Raw genomic sequence first — 18574 nt, forward strand, 5'->3', positions numbered from 1 at the left:
AGCAACGACACCAGGATGGTGCATTGCCTCCCATGTGCCAGGGTCAAGAATGTCTTGGAGCAGCTGCAGATAATTCTCAAGGGGGAGGGTGAGCAGCCAGAGGTCATGGTGCACATTAGAAAGAGGGATGAGGTCGTGCGCAGTGAGTATAGGGAGTTAGGAAAGAGGCTAAAAAGCAGGGCCACGGGGGTAGTAATTTCTGGATTACTTCCCGTGCTAGTGAGGACAGGAATAGAAAGATAGAAAAGATGAATGCATGGCTGAGGAGCTGGTGCAGGAGGCAGGGTTGAAGTGTGTTTATTTTAATGCAAGGAGTATTAAGGGTAAGGGAGATGAACTTAGAGCATGGATTAATACATGGAACCATAATGTTGTGGACATTACAGAGACTTAGTTGAGTGAGGGACAGAACTGGCTGCTTAATGTTTCAGGGTTTCGATGTTTCAGAAGCAATAGAAAGGGAGTTAAATGAGGGGGTGGAGTTTCACTACTAATCTGGGACAATATGACAGCTGCACTTAGAGGGGACATAGTGGAGGGCACATCCACTTAGTCTATTTGGATAGAACTCAAAAATAAGAAAGGTGCAATGACTCTGATGGGATTATCAGCTGTTTGTAATATATATGAATGACAGATGAAAACATGGATGGATGGGTTGTATGCAGATGACACAAAGATTGATGGCATCGTGGATAGAGTAGACGATTGCCAAAGGATACAGCGGGATATAGATCAGTTGCAGATATGCACAGAGATATGGCAGCTGGAGTGTCATCCAGGCAAGTCTGAGGTGTTGCACTTTGAGAGATCAAATGTAAAGGGAAAGTACACTTAATGGCAAGACCCTTAACAGCATTGACGTATAGGGGGATCTTGGGGTTCAAGTTCATAGCTCCCTAAAAGTGGCACAAGTTAATAGGGTGGTAAAGAACGCATATGACATGTTTGTTTTTATCAGTCGAAGCACTGATTTCAAAAGTCAGGAAGTTATATTGCAGCTTTATAAAACTTTAGTTAGGCTGCATCTGAAATATTGCAGTCAATTCTGGTCACTTCATTATAGGAAGGATGTGGAGGCTTTGGAGAGTGCGCAGTAGAGGTTTACTAGGTTGCTGCCTGGATACGAGCATTTGTGCTACAGAGAGGGGTTGGAGGAACTAGGGTTGTTTTCTCTGGAGCGACAAAGGCTGAGTGGAGACCTGATAGAAGTGTATAAAATGATGAGAAGCACAGACAGAGTAGACAGCCGGTATCTTTTTACTGGGGTCGAAATGTCCAATCCTAGAGGGTATGCATTTGTGAGAGGGGGAAAATTCAAAGGAGATGTGCAGGGCAAGTTGCTTTTTTTCCAAAAACACAGAGTGTTGGGTGCCTGGGATATGCTGCCAGGGGTGGCAGTGGAGGCAGAAATGATAGAAGTGTTTAAGAGGCTCTTAGAGAGGCACATGAATGTGCAGAGAATAGAGGAATATGAACCATGTGCAGGCAGAGGAATTAGTTTAATTAGGCGCCATTAGCTTAATTAGTTCGGCACAACACCACGGGCTGAAGGGCTAGTTCCTGTGCCGTACTGTTTTATGTTCTATGCTCTATGCTGCAGCTTTACAAAACACTGGATAGGCTGCACTTACATATCATGTGCAGTTCTGGTCGTCACACTGTAGGAAAGATGTGGTTGGGTGGAGAGGGTGCAGAGGAGGTTCACTGGGGATGTCACCCATGTTGCAGGACTTTAGATGTACTGAGACTGGATAGGCTGAGTTTGTTTTCCCTGGAGCAATGGAAGCTCAGGGGTGAGCTGATACAAGTACATGAAATTATAAGAGTTATAGATGAGGTAGCTAGTCAGAATCTTCTTTCTATGGTAGGGGTGTCAAAAACAAGCAGGCATAGGTGTGAGGGAGGAGATTTAAAGGAGATCTGAGGGTAAGGATTTTCCAAAGAGTGGTTGATATCTGGAAGGTACTGCCAAAGGAGATGGTGGAGGCAGATACAATCATAACATTTATAAGGCATTTAAACAGGTACACAAATAGGCAAGGCATAAGAGAATATGGACCTAATGAAGACTAATTGGTTTAGTATAGATGGGCATAATGATCCACATGGCTGAAGGGCCCATTTCTCTGCTGCACAACTCCATGATTCTCCATGACTCTATTGCACTAAGCGTCAAACAAAACATTATGAAACAAAATCTATTGGAATAAAAGTGATCCACCAAATCTGTCCAAAGGTATTTTATCTTTGTAACCAAATAAAATTATATTCAGTTAAACATCTCTAATATTCTGCTTGCTAATGAAAGCTCATATGCTGTGGCAATTTACGAAAGAAGTTATAGAGCTAGATTATATTAACAATGATTATCCATCAGCTGTTCTCATTCTTGTATTCTAAACAGGCCAAGAGCATGTACTATGGACTAAAAGTACTAGATTAACTCTCATTTGACCATACAACTTTCTCCAGAATGAACAAATCTTTCAAATAAATCATCATTTTTTAATTCACTCCTGATAATTCAGTCATTGTTACCCAAGTGATGTGAATAATGGGAAATAAGGCTAAAAATGCTTTAATTACCTGGTAATCTAAATTAAAATAGATATTTTTTTAAAAGAGTAGACCAAAGCTAAAATGTAGGAAAATAAGTTTGATCCAAAATATTCTAAGCAATACTGCTCTTTCAGTTTCAAACTTCTTAAAAATACAGATGTAAAAATCACAAACAAAATTCATATTCTAAACCTTTCAACTATATGAATAATCATTTAGACCCGTCTACTTACTGAGGAATGCTGGTATGTTCAAGGAGAGTGCATTGTGGTAGAGCATGCAGAGGGGTGCCAAACACGCCATTGTACATTATTTTCTTGTCCTAAGTGGAATCCAAAAAGAATCTGTGAGCGCACAATTTGCAACAAATTAAACATTACTGATGGTACCACTTTGGGTTATTTGGGTATGATGTAAATTTTTTTTAAAAGATATGGCGTATAAAATTATAACTGTGGCTAAATTCCAGATGTATCCCTCACGCACTTGACAACACCTTTGATTTGCTGACCCTTGTCTAAGGTTTCTAGACATAAGTCGACTGTTAGAGAAAGTGTGTGGTGCTGCCCCATTGGAAATGTAGTTTTTTTTAAGTCGCTTGACTTGACAAGTTACAGAAAATGGTGAACAAAGTTGCATATTATTCTTGTTAGAATTAATGAAGGTAAGCTCCGAAACAAAGTTTCCTTTTGAAGTCAATTACCAATAACCTGACTTTCTCTCAAAGTAAACCATGGAATGTATTACTAATATTTTAAATACCAAAGCTACTGAAGTACCCCAATTTCCCTCTGTAAAGCATACTATGTTTTATGTCATGTACAAAAATAAAAAAAGCAAAATAATTTTTTCAAAACCATTGCTCTAATAAAAGCAAGAGGAAACTTTAAGAGCCAGTTACTGCACAGAAACTTTTAAAATCAGACTTAAGCTATCACATTAAATACTGAAACTATTCATTTGAACATTAACAACAGTGACTGGCCTGAAACATAGCACTACATTCTGTATATCCCGAGGATATCGCTTTGCTAGGAACTGGCCTGTCAACTCAGGGAACGCTAACCGATTTACAAAGCACAGACTTATTTCCACTAATGACAACTGAGTCCACCTGCTAAAAGACCATCACTTTGAAACTGCACCTCAACACCACTTAAGCAAACCAAGTTCAAAGAGGTTTCTTATGTGGCGCAGCCCTGCATGTTTAGTACTCATGCTAGATCAGTTCTGTCATATAGAAAGCATCTACAAAACCTCAAAGAAACCAAAGTGAGGTCAACCTAATCCAGTAACAAACATCCATAGGGGAAACTGCACCCACCTTGGTGAACTCTGCAGCGTAATATTGCTCTTCAGCTTGGTTTTTAACTCCATGTCAAATCTGTCAATGTCATTCTGAACTGTACTACAAGAATTCACATTGGTAAACTTTTATTGACACCAATGTCCTGGCTGCTTGCACTTACAAACATTGCACCAAGTCAGAAAACCAGAGTCACCCAGAGAATAAAGTCACTAACTCAATAAAGATGCGCCAATTGAAGTCAACTTTACCAATCCATTTCCAAACTGGCTCAAATTTATGACCATTTTGGACCATCGCTGAAGGCCTTATACAATTTCTCCTCGGCTTTAATGGCAAATGGCATGTTCTTTTAAATAAACACGTCAAATGAATTTCTAATAAAAAATTCCACAATACAGCCCGAAGGGTCAACTGCACTTTGCAAGTATTGGACAATCAGGTGCTTCAGAACTTTTCATGGTAAAAAGGGTTTTGAAACATTTGATTGTAAGTAAATGAAAAAAAAAATCACCCCCAACAACTTAATTGGAAAATCTTTTTTTCTATTGATAACATTCTGTGCCAATAATAAGTCAACAATGCAGAATTTACTTTTTTTCCATTAAAATTTGCAATACAAATTCAGTACATGGCTTTCAAAATGCGCGTGCAGACTAGTGACTAATGTGACTCGTCTATGGGATGTACTGGTAAGTAGTGCAAAGACTTAAGCCATTGATAGAAACAGGCAGATCGACAAAAAGTTGCAATTAAGTATCAAAAGTGAAGATTCTGAAGACTGAATTATTACTGTTTAATTGCTATTATGACCAATTTTATGGAATTGAAAGTGACACATCTTACGTGAAGTTGTTATAATAGATGAAAATTCCAATCCACTGAACACTAAAAAACTGAACACATCCTGCACAGAACAAAAAACCTGAAAGATTCAAGTCCTAATGATGGATGGTGCCACATTCTCAAAAATCAAAGAATCTCTTATGTCTGGAGCTCCTAATCAGACAACACACATTGAACATCGGCCACAAAGGAGATTCTCAGATAGCCTACAAGATGTCCAAGCTGTTACAAATAAAGCCGAGACTTAGCATCGACTTTAGACATGATACTTGATTTATTTTACTATCATCATATGAAGGACAAACATAAAACGACAATAAATTGTTACAAAATAACCATTGGGCAAAGATTACTCCAGTCATAACCATATTACTGAATATGAAGTTCCACTTCACTTCCTGAAATTGAAACAGGCCATTTATTTTCAAACTTTAGCATGAAGTAATGAACCATGAACAGCTTTATGATCCCGGGATGCAAACTGAATTTGTACTGTGTAACTGTTCTCAATGTTCTTTAGCTTAAGGATGTTATACTATGTCCACAAATACAGGCGATCTCTATGTTACAGCCAATCTGGTTATGGAAATTCACCCTTAAGGAATTCACAAATCACTACCCAAAAACCCAAGATACAGAATAAAATTTGCTGTTATGGAACTTGTGGGTGGAAAATTAAATAAATAAATACAAATGCAAAAGAAACAACAATTTCAGTCTATTTTATTTTGTCTCCAATTTGCATTTCCTGACACGTCAGATAATGTGGCCTTTTTTATAAAAGCGCAGTAGATTCAGTTTGCTGTGTAGCAGTTCCTCCCCACCCCCCAAGACTTTTCCATAGTATTTACCTTTGAGTTCTGAAATAGGGTCAGCAAGTTTAAGTGCATGTTGTAAAAATAAACGACACTGTTCTTTGTTGTGAGCCCTATCATTAAACTGTTTTGCCTATATTTGATAAGTGTTTAAAAGTTTGCACCTCCATTCGTTCTGAAGGCTGGAAGGTGAAAAGCATCTACTGTCACATTTCCAAATCCCTTAGGTGGCCCCCCACAGTGAACCAACAGCTTTAGTACTTATCATTATTGTTAAGAGAAAAACATCCCGTAGGAACACATCTCCACTTATAACACGGGATTCAATGGGAAATAGGGCTTCGTGTTACAGAAAAATCACAATATGGACAGTTTTCTAGGAACATAATTCCTCTGTAATGTGGGGGGTGTTGCCTGTATATCATTGACTATTTTAACTGTCACCTCTGTTCAAACTAAAGGCTGGAAGGTGACAAGCATCTGCAGTTACTTGTTGCCTACTTAAGAGATTGTCTTGTTAGTTCCCAATGCAAATCTCTTAAGTGACCCCCCCTCCCACCCCCACCATGAACTTACCAGCTATGGTACTCATTATTACTGATGAAAAAAAGCATCCCATAGGAATGCATCTCCAAAGATCTCACACAAGATTCAATGGGAAAAAGGGTTTTGCTTTATGGGGGAAAAATAATAAAATCACAACATGGATGATTTTTTAGGAATGCAACCCCTCCGTAACATAGGGATCGCGTGTATTCAGATTAAGTAAAGTTTTAAATCAATTATTATTCACAAAGATCTCTTTGCCCTACCAAAACATTATTCTTTGAATGTTTTTCAAAGCAGAAACCAGTTTTGAAATCTTAGATTACCTTATCGCAATTTTATGTTCCATAGTTCATGCCTATCCACCCACAGGAAATAAATCAGGTGTTTATGGATTTTTTTTTTACTGGTTGGCATGATTTAATGATTCCTGAGGCTTCAATTTTTGCCAATTTATATAAATAACTTGGATGAAGGTATCAAGGGAGCAGAGGGGAAAGTGTGGTGGGAGGATCTTGTTGGAACTGATGGAATTTGCAATTTACCCTCCTCTCTCCATTCATACTTCAAGCAACTGTTTCCCCTGCTCTTCTGTACCTACCAACCACTCTCCATTCCATGACATTTTCCCATGGAACCACAGCAAATGCAACACCCGTCCTTCCTCCTCCCTTCCCACCATCCAGGGACCAAAACAGTATTTTCACTTGCCTTCTACCAATCTAGAATGCTGTATTCAGAGATAACAATGTGGTCTTGTACACATTAGAGAAACCATTGTGCAGGGGACCCAGAGCTTCCTGTTGCCTGCCACTTCAATTCTCAATCACTCCCCAATAATGACTTACCTGTCTGTTGCACTGTTATGACAAGGCACAACACAAGCTTGAGGAACAGGACCTCACTTTCCTTCTGGGCCTGCTCCAGCCTTCCAGACTCAATATCGAATTCTCCAACTTCCAGTAACTCTGTTTCTCTGTCTATACACAAACTGGCAATTTTTACTGCGAGACTTTGTCAATGAGCTCAGTTTCACTGCCACCACCCCCCATTAGTACACTCTGACCTGCTATTTGCAACACACACTTCTTTGTCACTCTCGACTTGGCCCATTAACAAACCACCCCCGGCCCCAACCCAAATATCCCTTTTGTCCTATCCATCTTTTCCACCACCTTCTCTGCAATTTAAAATTAAGTTTCTTTTTCTCTCTAACCCTTTTCTGACAAGGGGCTTCAATCTGAAACATGAGAGACACAAGAGACTGCAAACGCTGGGATCTGGAGTAAAAAGAAAACAAACTGCTGGAGGAACTCAGCAGCCAGGCAGCATCTGTAGAGGCATAGGGATAGTTGACATTTCTATCCCTTTGCCTTCACAGATGTTGCCTGACCTGCCGAGTTCCTCCAGCAGTTTGTTCCGCACCCCCACCCCAGATGCTACCTGACCTGCTGAGTGTTTCCAGCATTTTCTGTCTTTGAGACAGTCTGTTCTTTGGGTTGCAGCCAGAACCATCATTGTAAATAGAACTTGTGCCAGATTTGATGGAAATGCAACATCTGACAATTTTCCACATACCTATTTGAGAAGGGCATCAGATTCACTTTAGCAACACATCATGGCTGTCATAAGCATTTGGCAGAAAAAAGGTTTTTTATATATACACACGTCATGGACCTGACAGAGGCTGCATGAAAGGTGAGAGATGCTACAATTACTGAAAGAGACCTGGGTGTTCTTAGTAAGATAAATGCCAAGGATATCTTGTGGGTCTCCTAGTTCCCTTGGCACACAAGGCAAACATATGTCACTTTGCTATGGATGCTACTGAATCAGTAAATGGATCATGGATTCATTCATGTGCTACAATCAGTATATGTGGTCATGCAAAGGAGGATGCAAGGTACAATTGGGTATCATCTGGATCCCATCATCTTACTACAGGTTAAGTATGTTGGGATTAACAATTGGAGTAGGAAAGGGAACAACGAGTTAGAGGGCTGCTTATGAAAAACATGTCTCCATTAGTGAGACCCTCATTGCCCATGCTCTGTTGGGAGATGAGGCTGGTGTTCTGCAGGGACTCCCTTCTAGTTGCCATCCATTTCCAGCTGCTGTTCTTCAGCCTGCGCATTGCTCTTCCTTTAGCACTGGCTTCTGCCTTCAGATTCCCAGGTTATGAAGCATACACAGCGATTAGGTCTCCATACCCACTGGGTGTTTATTTCAGGGCTTTCCCAGACTGATACTGGCAAAAGAATCTCATTTTTTTGAGAAACTTTCATATTTTCCACAACTATTCTGATATTTCCAAGGCTTTTGTCATATTGGCACCCAGAAGCTGTGCAGTGCTAGTATCAGAATATATCTTGTAGTTCCATCTCTGGGGATGATTGTGACAAATGTACATTTCAGAAACAAGGCATTCCCTGTCAGGATTTTCTGAACACCTGAACATTGGGTGGATGGGAGTCGGAGAAAGAAACCTTTCCTTTTCATGAAAAGGTACAAGCTATTAATTGGAGCCCTTATGGGCATGTGCAATCAAAAGCTGCCGGCACCTGAGGGAGGCCAACAATGCTGACAAAACTTGCTGTACAAGATCTGCAGGAATGCAGTACCTGGATACACTAATCAACAAATTGAAACTTACAGAAAACTGCTCTGGTCTCTTAAAAAGATTCTGTGGCAAGAAAATTGCAAATGAAGGGGAAGTTGAGAATCAAGTGGACCTCAACCTCCTGTAATATTTCACATATTGCAGTAATGACAACCTCAGTATGACTGATCCCATGAATACATTTGTCAGACATGCAGGTATAGTAAGGATATCGTATCATTGAAGACTGTGCATGCAGTCTCTTCACAAATAGGCATGTTTTTACTTCCTGCACCAAAAATCCCCAACTCACCACATGTGGTTGTTGTTGCCACACTAATACCCCAGTAACGGATTTGAATTGCTGCCAGCAGTGTCATCACCTACTCATTACACCCATGAATTTCGCAACGGCTAATGACTGGAAAGAATACGACTTTTAGTTTAAGCATACTGTGAACTTTGGAAGATGACTGAGCAACCTACAGTCAGCTCGGAAGCCACCCAGTTAGGTTTCCCAATGACAGAGGTGTCTGTTTAAGTAGATATACATGTAACAAAGTAGCACTTAGTTGTGACTATTCAATGAAGAACACTGGCTGCACTTAAAAGGTTCACTTTACGTCACTAAGGAAGGGTGGTGTATGACCCCGTAACAGCATTAGGTGTGAAACTCATGTCAGAAAAACATTAAGGAGGTGCCAACCTGAATTGCCACAGATAATTTTCTGATGGACCCTTGGGCAATTTGTGCTGAAATAAAAAGGCACTAATAGGATAACTTTTCCCCACAGCAGTTACCCAAAACTAGAGAGCACAGGTTTTTGGTTAGTGACAAGAAGTTTGGAAATCTGAGGAAGAAATTTTCCACCCAAAGGGTGGTTGGAATCTGGACTGTGCTGCCTGAATGGGGGATAGAAGCAGGTACTCTCACAACATTTAAGTCGTATCTACACAAGGACTTGAAAAACCAAGGCATGGATGTGGTGGGCTAAAGGACCTGTTTCTGATCAGTACGAGTCCATGTCCAATGTCTCATCTGGTATTCTCCTCCATAATCTTCCTCTTCACACCCCACTCAACTCTCAACCTTCTGACCTCCACAATGTAGATCATCTAAGAACCTCTTGATTGCCACACCTCTGGCCACCCTAACCACCTAATCATTACAACCCTCATGTTTTCCTTATTCCAGAAAGCCAAGAAATGAAAATTTGCTGAACAATGGTGGAAAAGCACAAGATACAAAGAAAGCTTAGCACTCAATTTGACATCTACACAGGTATGGTCAATTCATATGACTATTGGTCAAAGGATCTTGAAGTTTTGAGTTATTAGTACTTAAACCAGGGAAAGAAGATTTTTATCTCTCTGCCATCGCTCCACACTCTCAGTTTCTCTTTCACCACTTAAAAAACATAATCTTAGCAAAGTTATCTGGAATAATGATATTGAAAATACAGACAGACAAATGGCAAATTAGTCCCAAATAAACTGGGCTTCTTCTCACAATTATAGTGAATAGCTGGTAAAACATATGCAATGTGCACCCTGGCTAAAGTTACTTTCATATTCTTGAGGACAAATCATACCACAAGTGAACAAATTTAATTTTCCACTTGCACACAGTTTATCTGGACAGGTATATCACTGCTAGGAAACCCTGCGCACTATACTAGCTCCTTTGGTGGCTCCCTGGAGATGTGTCGGTCAGAGCCTAGAGGATGGTGGACTTAATTCTGCATCTAATATATCATGAATAACAACTTAGTAAATGTTAATAACTAAGTGTGCATTGATTCTAATATGCCACAGTTTAAGAAGGGCAATAGAAACAAACCAGGAAGTTAAAAGCCTTACATCAGTGGTAGGGAAATTATTGGAGAAGATCCTTAGGAAATAGGATCTATTCGCATCTGGAAAAGCAGAGACTTATTAAGGATAGTCAGCATTGCTTTGTGTGGGGAAAGTCACGTCTTATAAACTTGAGTGAGTGTTTTTGAGGAAGTGACGAAGATGATTGATGAGAGTAGGACAGTGGATGCTATCTGCATGAACTTTAGTGAAGCGTTCGACAAGGATCCTTACGGTGGGCTGATCCAGAAGATTAAGCACATGAGATCCATGGAGTCTTGGTAGATTGGATTTAAAATTGGCTTGGCCACATGGTAGTGGTAAGGAATGTTTACTGAGGTCTGTGACTGGTGGTGTTCCACAAGGATCCATGCTGGAATTTCTGTAGCTTGTGAAATACATAAATAATCTGGACAAAAATGTTAATGGGCTGATTAGTAAGTTTGCAGATGACTCAAAAATTGGCAGATAGTGAGGAAGGTTGTCAAAGGATTCAGCAAGATATAGACCAGTTGGAAATTTGGGCAGAGAAATGACAGGTGGAGCTTAATCTGGGCAAGTGTGAGGCATTGTACTTTGGGAGGTCAAATACAAGAGAAAAGTCTACAGTAAATGGCAGGACCCTTAGGAGCACTGATGTACAGACAGAACTTGGGATGCAAGTCCATAGCTCCCTGAAAGTAGCAATACAAGTAGAGAGAGTGGTAAAAAAGGTATACAGCATACTTATCTTCATCGATCGGGCTTTCAGTTTAAGAGTTGGGAAGTTATGTTGCAGTTGTATAAAACTTTGGTTAGGTCACATTTGGATTATTGCGTGCAGTTCTGGTCAGCATATTACAAGAAGGATGTGGAGGCTTTGGAGAGGGTGCAAAAGAGGTTCACCAGGATATTGCCTGGATTAGAGAGTGTTAGCTATGAGAGGTCAGATTGTTTTCTCAGGAGCATTGGAGGCTGACAGAAATTTATAAAATTATGAGAAGCATAGATTGGGGAGATAGAGGGTCTTTTTCCCAGGGTGGAAATGTCAAATACTAAAGTGCATAGGTTTAAGGTGAGAGGGGCAAAGATTACAGGAGACGTATGAAAAAAGTTTTTTTTTAAAAAGATGTACAGAGAGTGGTAGGTGCCTGGTACATGCTGCCAGGGGATCAGATACAATAACAATGCTTAAGAGGCATTTAGACAAGCACGTGAACAGGCAGAGAATGGAGGGATATAGACCAAATGCAAGCAGATCAGATTAGTTTGGATTGGCATCATGTTTGGCACAGACATCATGGGTCAAAGGTTCAGCCCCTTCCCACCTATGTCCGTGACACTTTGCATGCCCTCCATCGCTTCAACAACTTCCAGTTCCCCGGCCCTGATTGTTTCATTTTCACCATGGAAGTCAAGTCTCTGTACATTTCCATCCCCATCAGGAAGGCCTTAAGGATCCCCATTTCATTTCTCGATAACAGACCCAACTGGTTCCTCTCCACCACCACCCTCCTCTGTCTGGCAGAACTGGTACTCACCCTCAACAACTTTTCTTTTGGCTCCTCTCACTTTCTCCAAACTAAAGGCGTATCCATGGGAACTCGCATGGGCCCCAGCTATGCCTGCCTCTTTGTCGGCTACATGGAACAGTCCATGTTCCAAGCCTGCACTGGTAATGCCCCCCAACTCTTTATCCGTTACACTGATGACAGCATTGGGGCTGCTTCCTGCACCCGTGCTGAGCTCAATTTCATCAACTTTGCTTCCAACTTCCACCCTGTCCTCAGATTCACTTGGTCCATCTCCAAAACCTGTCTCCCCTTTCTCAATGTCTCTGCCTCCATCTCCAGAGACAGATTAACCACAGACATTTCATACAAACCCACTGACTCCCACAGTTACCTTGACTACACCTCTTCCCACCCTGTCCCTTGCAAGGACTCTATCCCCTTCTCCCAGTTCCTCCACCTCATCTGTTCCCATGATGAGGCTTTCCATTCCAGGTCCTCCTTTTTCAGTAACCAGGGTTTCCTTTCCATCACCATCAATGCTACCCTTACCCATTTCTCCTCCATTTCCTGCACTGTCTGCCCTCACCCCCTCCCCTTACCGACATAACAGGGACAGGGTTCCCCTTGTCCTCACCTACCACCCTTGAGCCTCCGCATCCAACACATCATTCTCCGCAACTTCCACTACCTCCAATGGGATCCTACCACCAGGCACATCTTCTCCTCACCCCCTCTCTCCGCAGGGACCACTCTCTCTGCGACTTTCTTGTCCACTCGTCCCTTCCCACTGATAACCCCCCTGGCACTTATGCCTGCAATCGCACCAGGTGCTACACCTGTCCCTACACCTCCTCCCTCATCACCATTCAGGGCCCCAAACAACCCTTCCAGGTGAGTTGGTGCTTCACCTGCGAGTCCAAGGGCGTCATTTATTGCATCCAGTGTTCCTGGTGCGGCCTCCTCTACATAGTGAGGCCCAACGCAGATTGGGTGACCGCTTCATCAAGCGCCTTCGCTCTGTCCGCTGCAAACAGCCAGGACCTCCTGGTGGCCACCCACTACAATTCCACATCCCACTCCCACACTGACATGTCTATCCATGGCCTCCTCTACTGCCATGTCGAGGCCAGACACAGGTTGGAGGAACAACACCTCATATTCTGCCTTCGGAGTCTCCAACCTAATGGCCTCAACATCAATTTCTCTAACTTCCGGTAACCCCACCCCTTCTTTTTCTTCTGCTCCCCCCCCAACTCCTTTGTCTTCCCTTATTCCTGTGGTTCCCTTCCCCCGCCTTGATGACCTTGCCCATCTCCTCTCCTCCCCTCACTCCCCCCATCCTTTATTCCATGGTCCACTGCCCTTTCCTACTGGATTCCTTCTTCTTCAACCCTTTGCCTCTTCTACCTATCACCTCTCAGCTTATTACATCTTCTCCCCCTCCCCCACTCACTACCTTCCCCTCTCACCTGGACTCGCCTATCACCTGAACTCACCCATCCCCTGCCTGCATGTACCCCTCTCCCTCCCCCCACCTTCTTATTCTGGCTTCTGCCCTCTTCCTTTCCAGTCCTGATGAAGGGTCTTGGCCCAAAACGTCAACCGTTTATTTCCCTCCATGGATGCTGCCTGACCTGCTGAGTTCCTCCAGCACTTTGTGTATGGGCCAAAGAACCTGTTTCTGTGCTCCATTGTTTTATATTATGTATACTGTCACATTATAATTATGCATCACAACATTATTTTAAATGAAATCACATACACATCCAGTCTGTGACTGAATGTGAGCTGTTGGCAGTTACAATTTGAAATCAAAATAAATTTGAAGCATATTCCTAAACAAATCCCTTAACCTGAAAATTAAAGAAAAAACTGCAGATGATGGAAATATGAAATAAAAACAGAAAATGCTGAAATACTAAGTGGGTTTAGCCTGCATCTGCAGGAAGAGAAATAGAGCTTATGCATCCGGTCAAAGACCCTTTGTTAGAACTGGGAATGAGACAAAAGAATCTTGTTAAACTATAGGGAGGGTGGGGGAGGGGGTGTCACTGACAGGTTAAAACCAGGATGACCACAGGGATAAACTGTAAACAAGGTTATCTGGTGGATGAGTGATTAGGAGCAGTTAAAGAGCAAGAACATAGACAAAAGACTATATGAATTGCAAATTGCAGAGCAGGAAAACATGCCCAACAGGCAAGGCTGCACATGTCCTCCACTCCCAGAGGAAAGAGAAACAACAAACAAGCCAAGCCAATATCACAGATGGACGACTGATACAAACAGAAATCACGTTACCGGAAATTGTTGAATTCAATCTTAAATCCAGAAGGCTGCAATTTGTCCAGATGGAAGGTTAGGTACTGTTCCTCAAGCTTGAACATGTTGCACGCCTTCTGGACTTAAAATTGAATTCTATGACTTCTGTCTGTACCATCAGAAAGCACAAGGCAGCAAATGCATAGGAATGCTACAGCTGCAGTTCCCCTCCAAGCTGCACATTTCTTTATATTTCCTTACAACGTAAGAGGCCATTGTCCCACTGAGTCTATGCTGGCTCTCCGAGCATTCCCATTCCCTACTTACTTGCAACTTATTCTCTTCCACATGGGCATGAACTCCACCCTGATCTTCCCAACACCCTTTACACGGGTAAACTATAGAAGTCAATTCAACTAACAGCACCAACTTCAGAATGTAGGAGGAAACCAAGAGTACCTGGGGAAAAATTGCACGTGTACTCAAGGTCAGAATCAGATTTATCATTACTGACATACGACGTGAAATTTGTTGTTTTGCTGCAGTAGTAAAGTACAAAGACATAAAATTCTATAAATTACAAAAATAAATAAATAGTGCAAACAAAAGGTAGCATTCATGGATTGGTCAGAAATCTGATGGCGGAGGGGAAGAAGCAGTTCCTGAATCGTTGAGTGTGGGTCTTCAGGCTCCTGTACCTCTTAGTAACGACAAGAGGGCATGTCCCGGATGGTGAGGGTCCTTAGTGATGATGCCACCTTCTTGCAGCACCACCTCTTCAAGATGTCCTCGATGGTGGGGACGGTTGTGCCCATGATGGAACTGGCTGAGTCCATAACCCTCTGCAGCCCCTTGCGATCCTGTGCATTGGAGGTTCCATACCAGGCTGTGATGCAACCAGTCAGAATGCTCTACACTGTACATCTATAGAAATTTGTAAGTCTTTGGTGACAAACCAAATCTCCTCAAATTCCTAATGAAGTAGAGCCGCTGGTGTGAGTTCTTCCTGATTGTATCAATGTGCTGAGCCCAGGATAGATCTTCTGAGATGTTGACGTCCAAGAACATGAAATTGCTCATCCTTTCCACCGCTGACTCCTCAGTGAGGACTGGTGTGTGTTCTCCAGACTTCCCCTTCCTGAAGTCCACAATCAGTCTTGCTGACATTGAGTGCAAGGTTGTTGTTGTGACACCACTCAACAGCCAATCCATCTCACTCCATTAAGCCTCCTCATCGCCATCTGACACTCTACCAACAACATTGGTGTCATCAGCAAATTTATAGATGGCATTTGAGCTGTGCTTAGCCATACAGTCATGATTGTAAAGAGAGTAGAGCAATGGGCTAAGCACGCATCCTTGAGGTGTGCCTGTGTTGACAGTCAGCGAGGAGATGTTATTATCGATCCGCACTGACTGTGGTCTCCCAATAACGAAGTCGAGGATCCAGTTGCGGAGCAAGGTACAGAGGCCCAGGTTTTGAAGCTTGGTTATTAGTACTGAGGGAATGATGGTGTTGAACACTGAGCTGTAATTGATAAACAGTACCCTGGTGCAATTCTTGCAGTTGTCTAGGTGTTCCAAAGCAGAGTGGAGAGCCAGTGAGATTGTGTTTGCTGTAGACTTGTTGTGGCATTGGTGAATTGCAGTGAGTCCAGATCCTTGCTGAGGCAGGAGTTAATCTAGCCATAACCAACCTCTCGAAGCACTTCATTACAGTAGATGTGAGTGCTATCGGGCGATAGTCGTTGAGGCAGCTCACCCTGCTCTTCTCAGGCACCGGAATGAATGCTGCCCTTTTGAAGCAGGTGGGAACGTCAGACCCCAGCAGTGAGACGTTGGAGATGTCCTTGAATACTCCAGCCAGGAACACTGTCGGGGCCTGACACCTTGCAAGGGTTCACCCTCTTGAAGGATGCTCGGACATCAGCCTCTAAGACAGAGGTCACAGGGTTGCCGGATGCTGTGGGGTTTCGCACAGGTGTAATGTTATTCTCCCTTTCAAAACGTGCTTAATAGGCATTGAGCTCAGAGAGTGAAGCATCACTGCCATTTATGCTGTTGGTTTCACCTTATAGGAAGTAGTACCATGCAATCCCTGCCACAGCTGTCATGCATCCGATTGTGTCTCTAGCTTCACTCGGAATTGCCTTTTTGCTCTCACGATGGCCTTCTGTAGGTCGTACCTGGACTTCTTGTAGGATTCTGGATTGCCGGTCTAAAATGCCACAGATCTAGCCCTCAGCAGACTGTGAATCTCCTTGTTTATCCGAGGCTTCTGGTTTGGGAAGACTCGGTACGTTCTCAAAGGCACACACGCGTCCACACAGATCTTGATGAAGTCAGTGACAGCCGTGGCATATTCATTCAGATCCGAAGATGAATCCCTGAATATGGTCCAGTCCATCGATTCAAAGCAGCCCTATAAACGCTCCTCCGCCTCCCTTGACCATACCTTCGCCGCCCTCACCACTGGTGCTGCAGTCCTCAGTCTCTGCCTCTTTGCCGGGAGTAGAAGTACAGCCAGCTGATTGGACTTGCCAAGGTGCAGGTGGGGGATGGCATGGTAAGCGTTCTTGATGGTGGTGTAACAGTGATCAAATGCATTGGCTCCTCTGGTTCTGCAGGTGACATGTTGGTGGTAGTTGGTCAAAGACTTCTTCAAGCTAGCCTGGTTGAAGTCCCCAACGATGATCGGGAAGGCATCAGGGTGCGCTGTGTCATCACGGTGCTCAGCTCCTCCAGTGGCAGCCTGACCTCTGCCAGAGCTGGAATGTACACCGCTACCAGAATGACAGCAGAGGACTCCCTCAGCAGGTAAAACGAATGACAATTGACCGCCAGATGTTCCAAGTCGGGGAAACAGGACTGAGACAGAACTGCCACATCTCCAGTACGGCAGAACCAGCACACCACCACCAATATTAAACTGGAATTGTGTGGCAGCAGCACTAACTGTTGCACTACTGTGTCACACCATCCCTACTTGGAAATAGAATCTCCAGTCTTTTATCACTGGGTCTAAATCCTGGATACTTTCCAACAGTATTGTGGGAGTATCTTCACCACAAGGTCTACAGCAGTTCAAAGTGTCAGCTCACCACCATCTTCTCAAGGGTTTTGTCTTTCCACCAATGCCCAGATCCCAACAAAAAAAAGTATATGCTTGCCTGGAACATTCTGCCCTAACAAATAAAGGAAGCCAGTGCTGAACGACCCGAACCTGAATGTTTAAAAAGAACTGTTTTGAATCCCAATGCAATTTGTAGATTTTACTTCAGTCACTACCTACCCACCTCTGCAAACTATAAACATTACATTCTCCAAGTCCCCACATGTCCAATGTCAACAACGTGCAGTTCCCCTTGCTTCGTAATGTAAACAGCGCCGAGCTATGTAACTGCAAAGCTTTGGCAATCTCTTACCCGGCCCAGCGGCCGACTGTTGCAGTTGATCCTGTTCCAGTGTTTCACTTTGATCCCGTAGTCTCGGAGGTGCTGCACCACAGCGAGCCTCAGCATGTTTCTGTCAGCCTTCATTCTGGCTCTGCTCCAGTTCTCCAGTCGCCCGCTGCCCCTTCACCTACCGCTTTCCGTCCCCCACCTTCGCTCCGGCTACCCCTTCACCCACCGCTCTCCGTCCCCCACCTTCGCTCCCTCTGCCCTTCACCCACCACTCTCCTGTCGCCTTACTCTCTCCCCCACCCCTCGATGCCCTCCTCCCTCCTCGACACCCTGCCTCCTCCTCCTCTTCTCTCCCACCCCTCGATGCCCTCCTCCTCTCTCTCCCCCACCCCCCAATGCCCTCCTCCTCTTCTCTCCCACCCCTCGATGCCCTCCTCCTCTCTCCCCCACCCCCCGATGCCCTCCTCCTCTCTCTCTCCCCTTCCCCCCGGTGCCCTCCTCTCTCCCCCACCCCCCGATGCCCTCCTCCTCTCTCTCTCCCCTTCCCCCCGATGCCCTCCTCTCTCCCCCACCCCCCGATGCCCTCCTCCTCTTTCTCTCTCCCCCTCCCCCGGTCGGCGCCCCCACCCCCAATCCCTTTGCTCCTGGCGCGTCCTCCCGCTGGAACGGTGGCGCTCTCCGAGGACGCTTCTCATTGGCTGAAGCTATTTCAAATGTGGGGTCCTGGCACGTGTGGGTGTCTTCGGCGCTGCCTGAGGGGTGGGTGGTGTTTTGTGCGCGTGCGCGGTCGCGGTCGCTGATACCGCAACGGTTGGCGGAGCGGCCGAAAATCCTTGAAACAAGAGGCGGCCAGTTCAGGTTTCAAAAAGGCGGGCAATCCAAACTCA

General features: G+C 43.9%; 1 protein-coding gene across 1 annotated transcript in view; it reads right to left on the reverse strand.

The window, feature by feature from the left end:
* LOC127570275 (rho GTPase-activating protein 11A-like) overlaps window positions 1-17977 on the reverse strand; it is a 58874-nt gene extending 40897 nt beyond the window's left edge. Inside the window, exons 1-2 of the mRNA XM_052015656.1 lie at window positions 17709-17977; window positions 2796-2884 (exon numbers count right to left, since the gene is read on the reverse strand). Of these exons, the coding sequence (XP_051871616.1) occupies window positions 2796-2884; window positions 17709-17822 (203 nt within the window). The 5' untranslated portion in view covers window positions 17823-17977. The remainder of the gene's footprint in view (window positions 1-2795; window positions 2885-17708) is intronic.
* Between the last annotated feature and the right edge of the window lie 597 nt (window positions 17978-18574).

The sequence above is a fragment of the Pristis pectinata genome, chromosome 1 (genome assembly GCF_009764475.1).
Source record: "Pristis pectinata isolate sPriPec2 chromosome 1, sPriPec2.1.pri, whole genome shotgun sequence".
Taxonomy (NCBI): Eukaryota; Metazoa; Chordata; class Chondrichthyes; order Rhinopristiformes; family Pristidae; genus Pristis; species Pristis pectinata.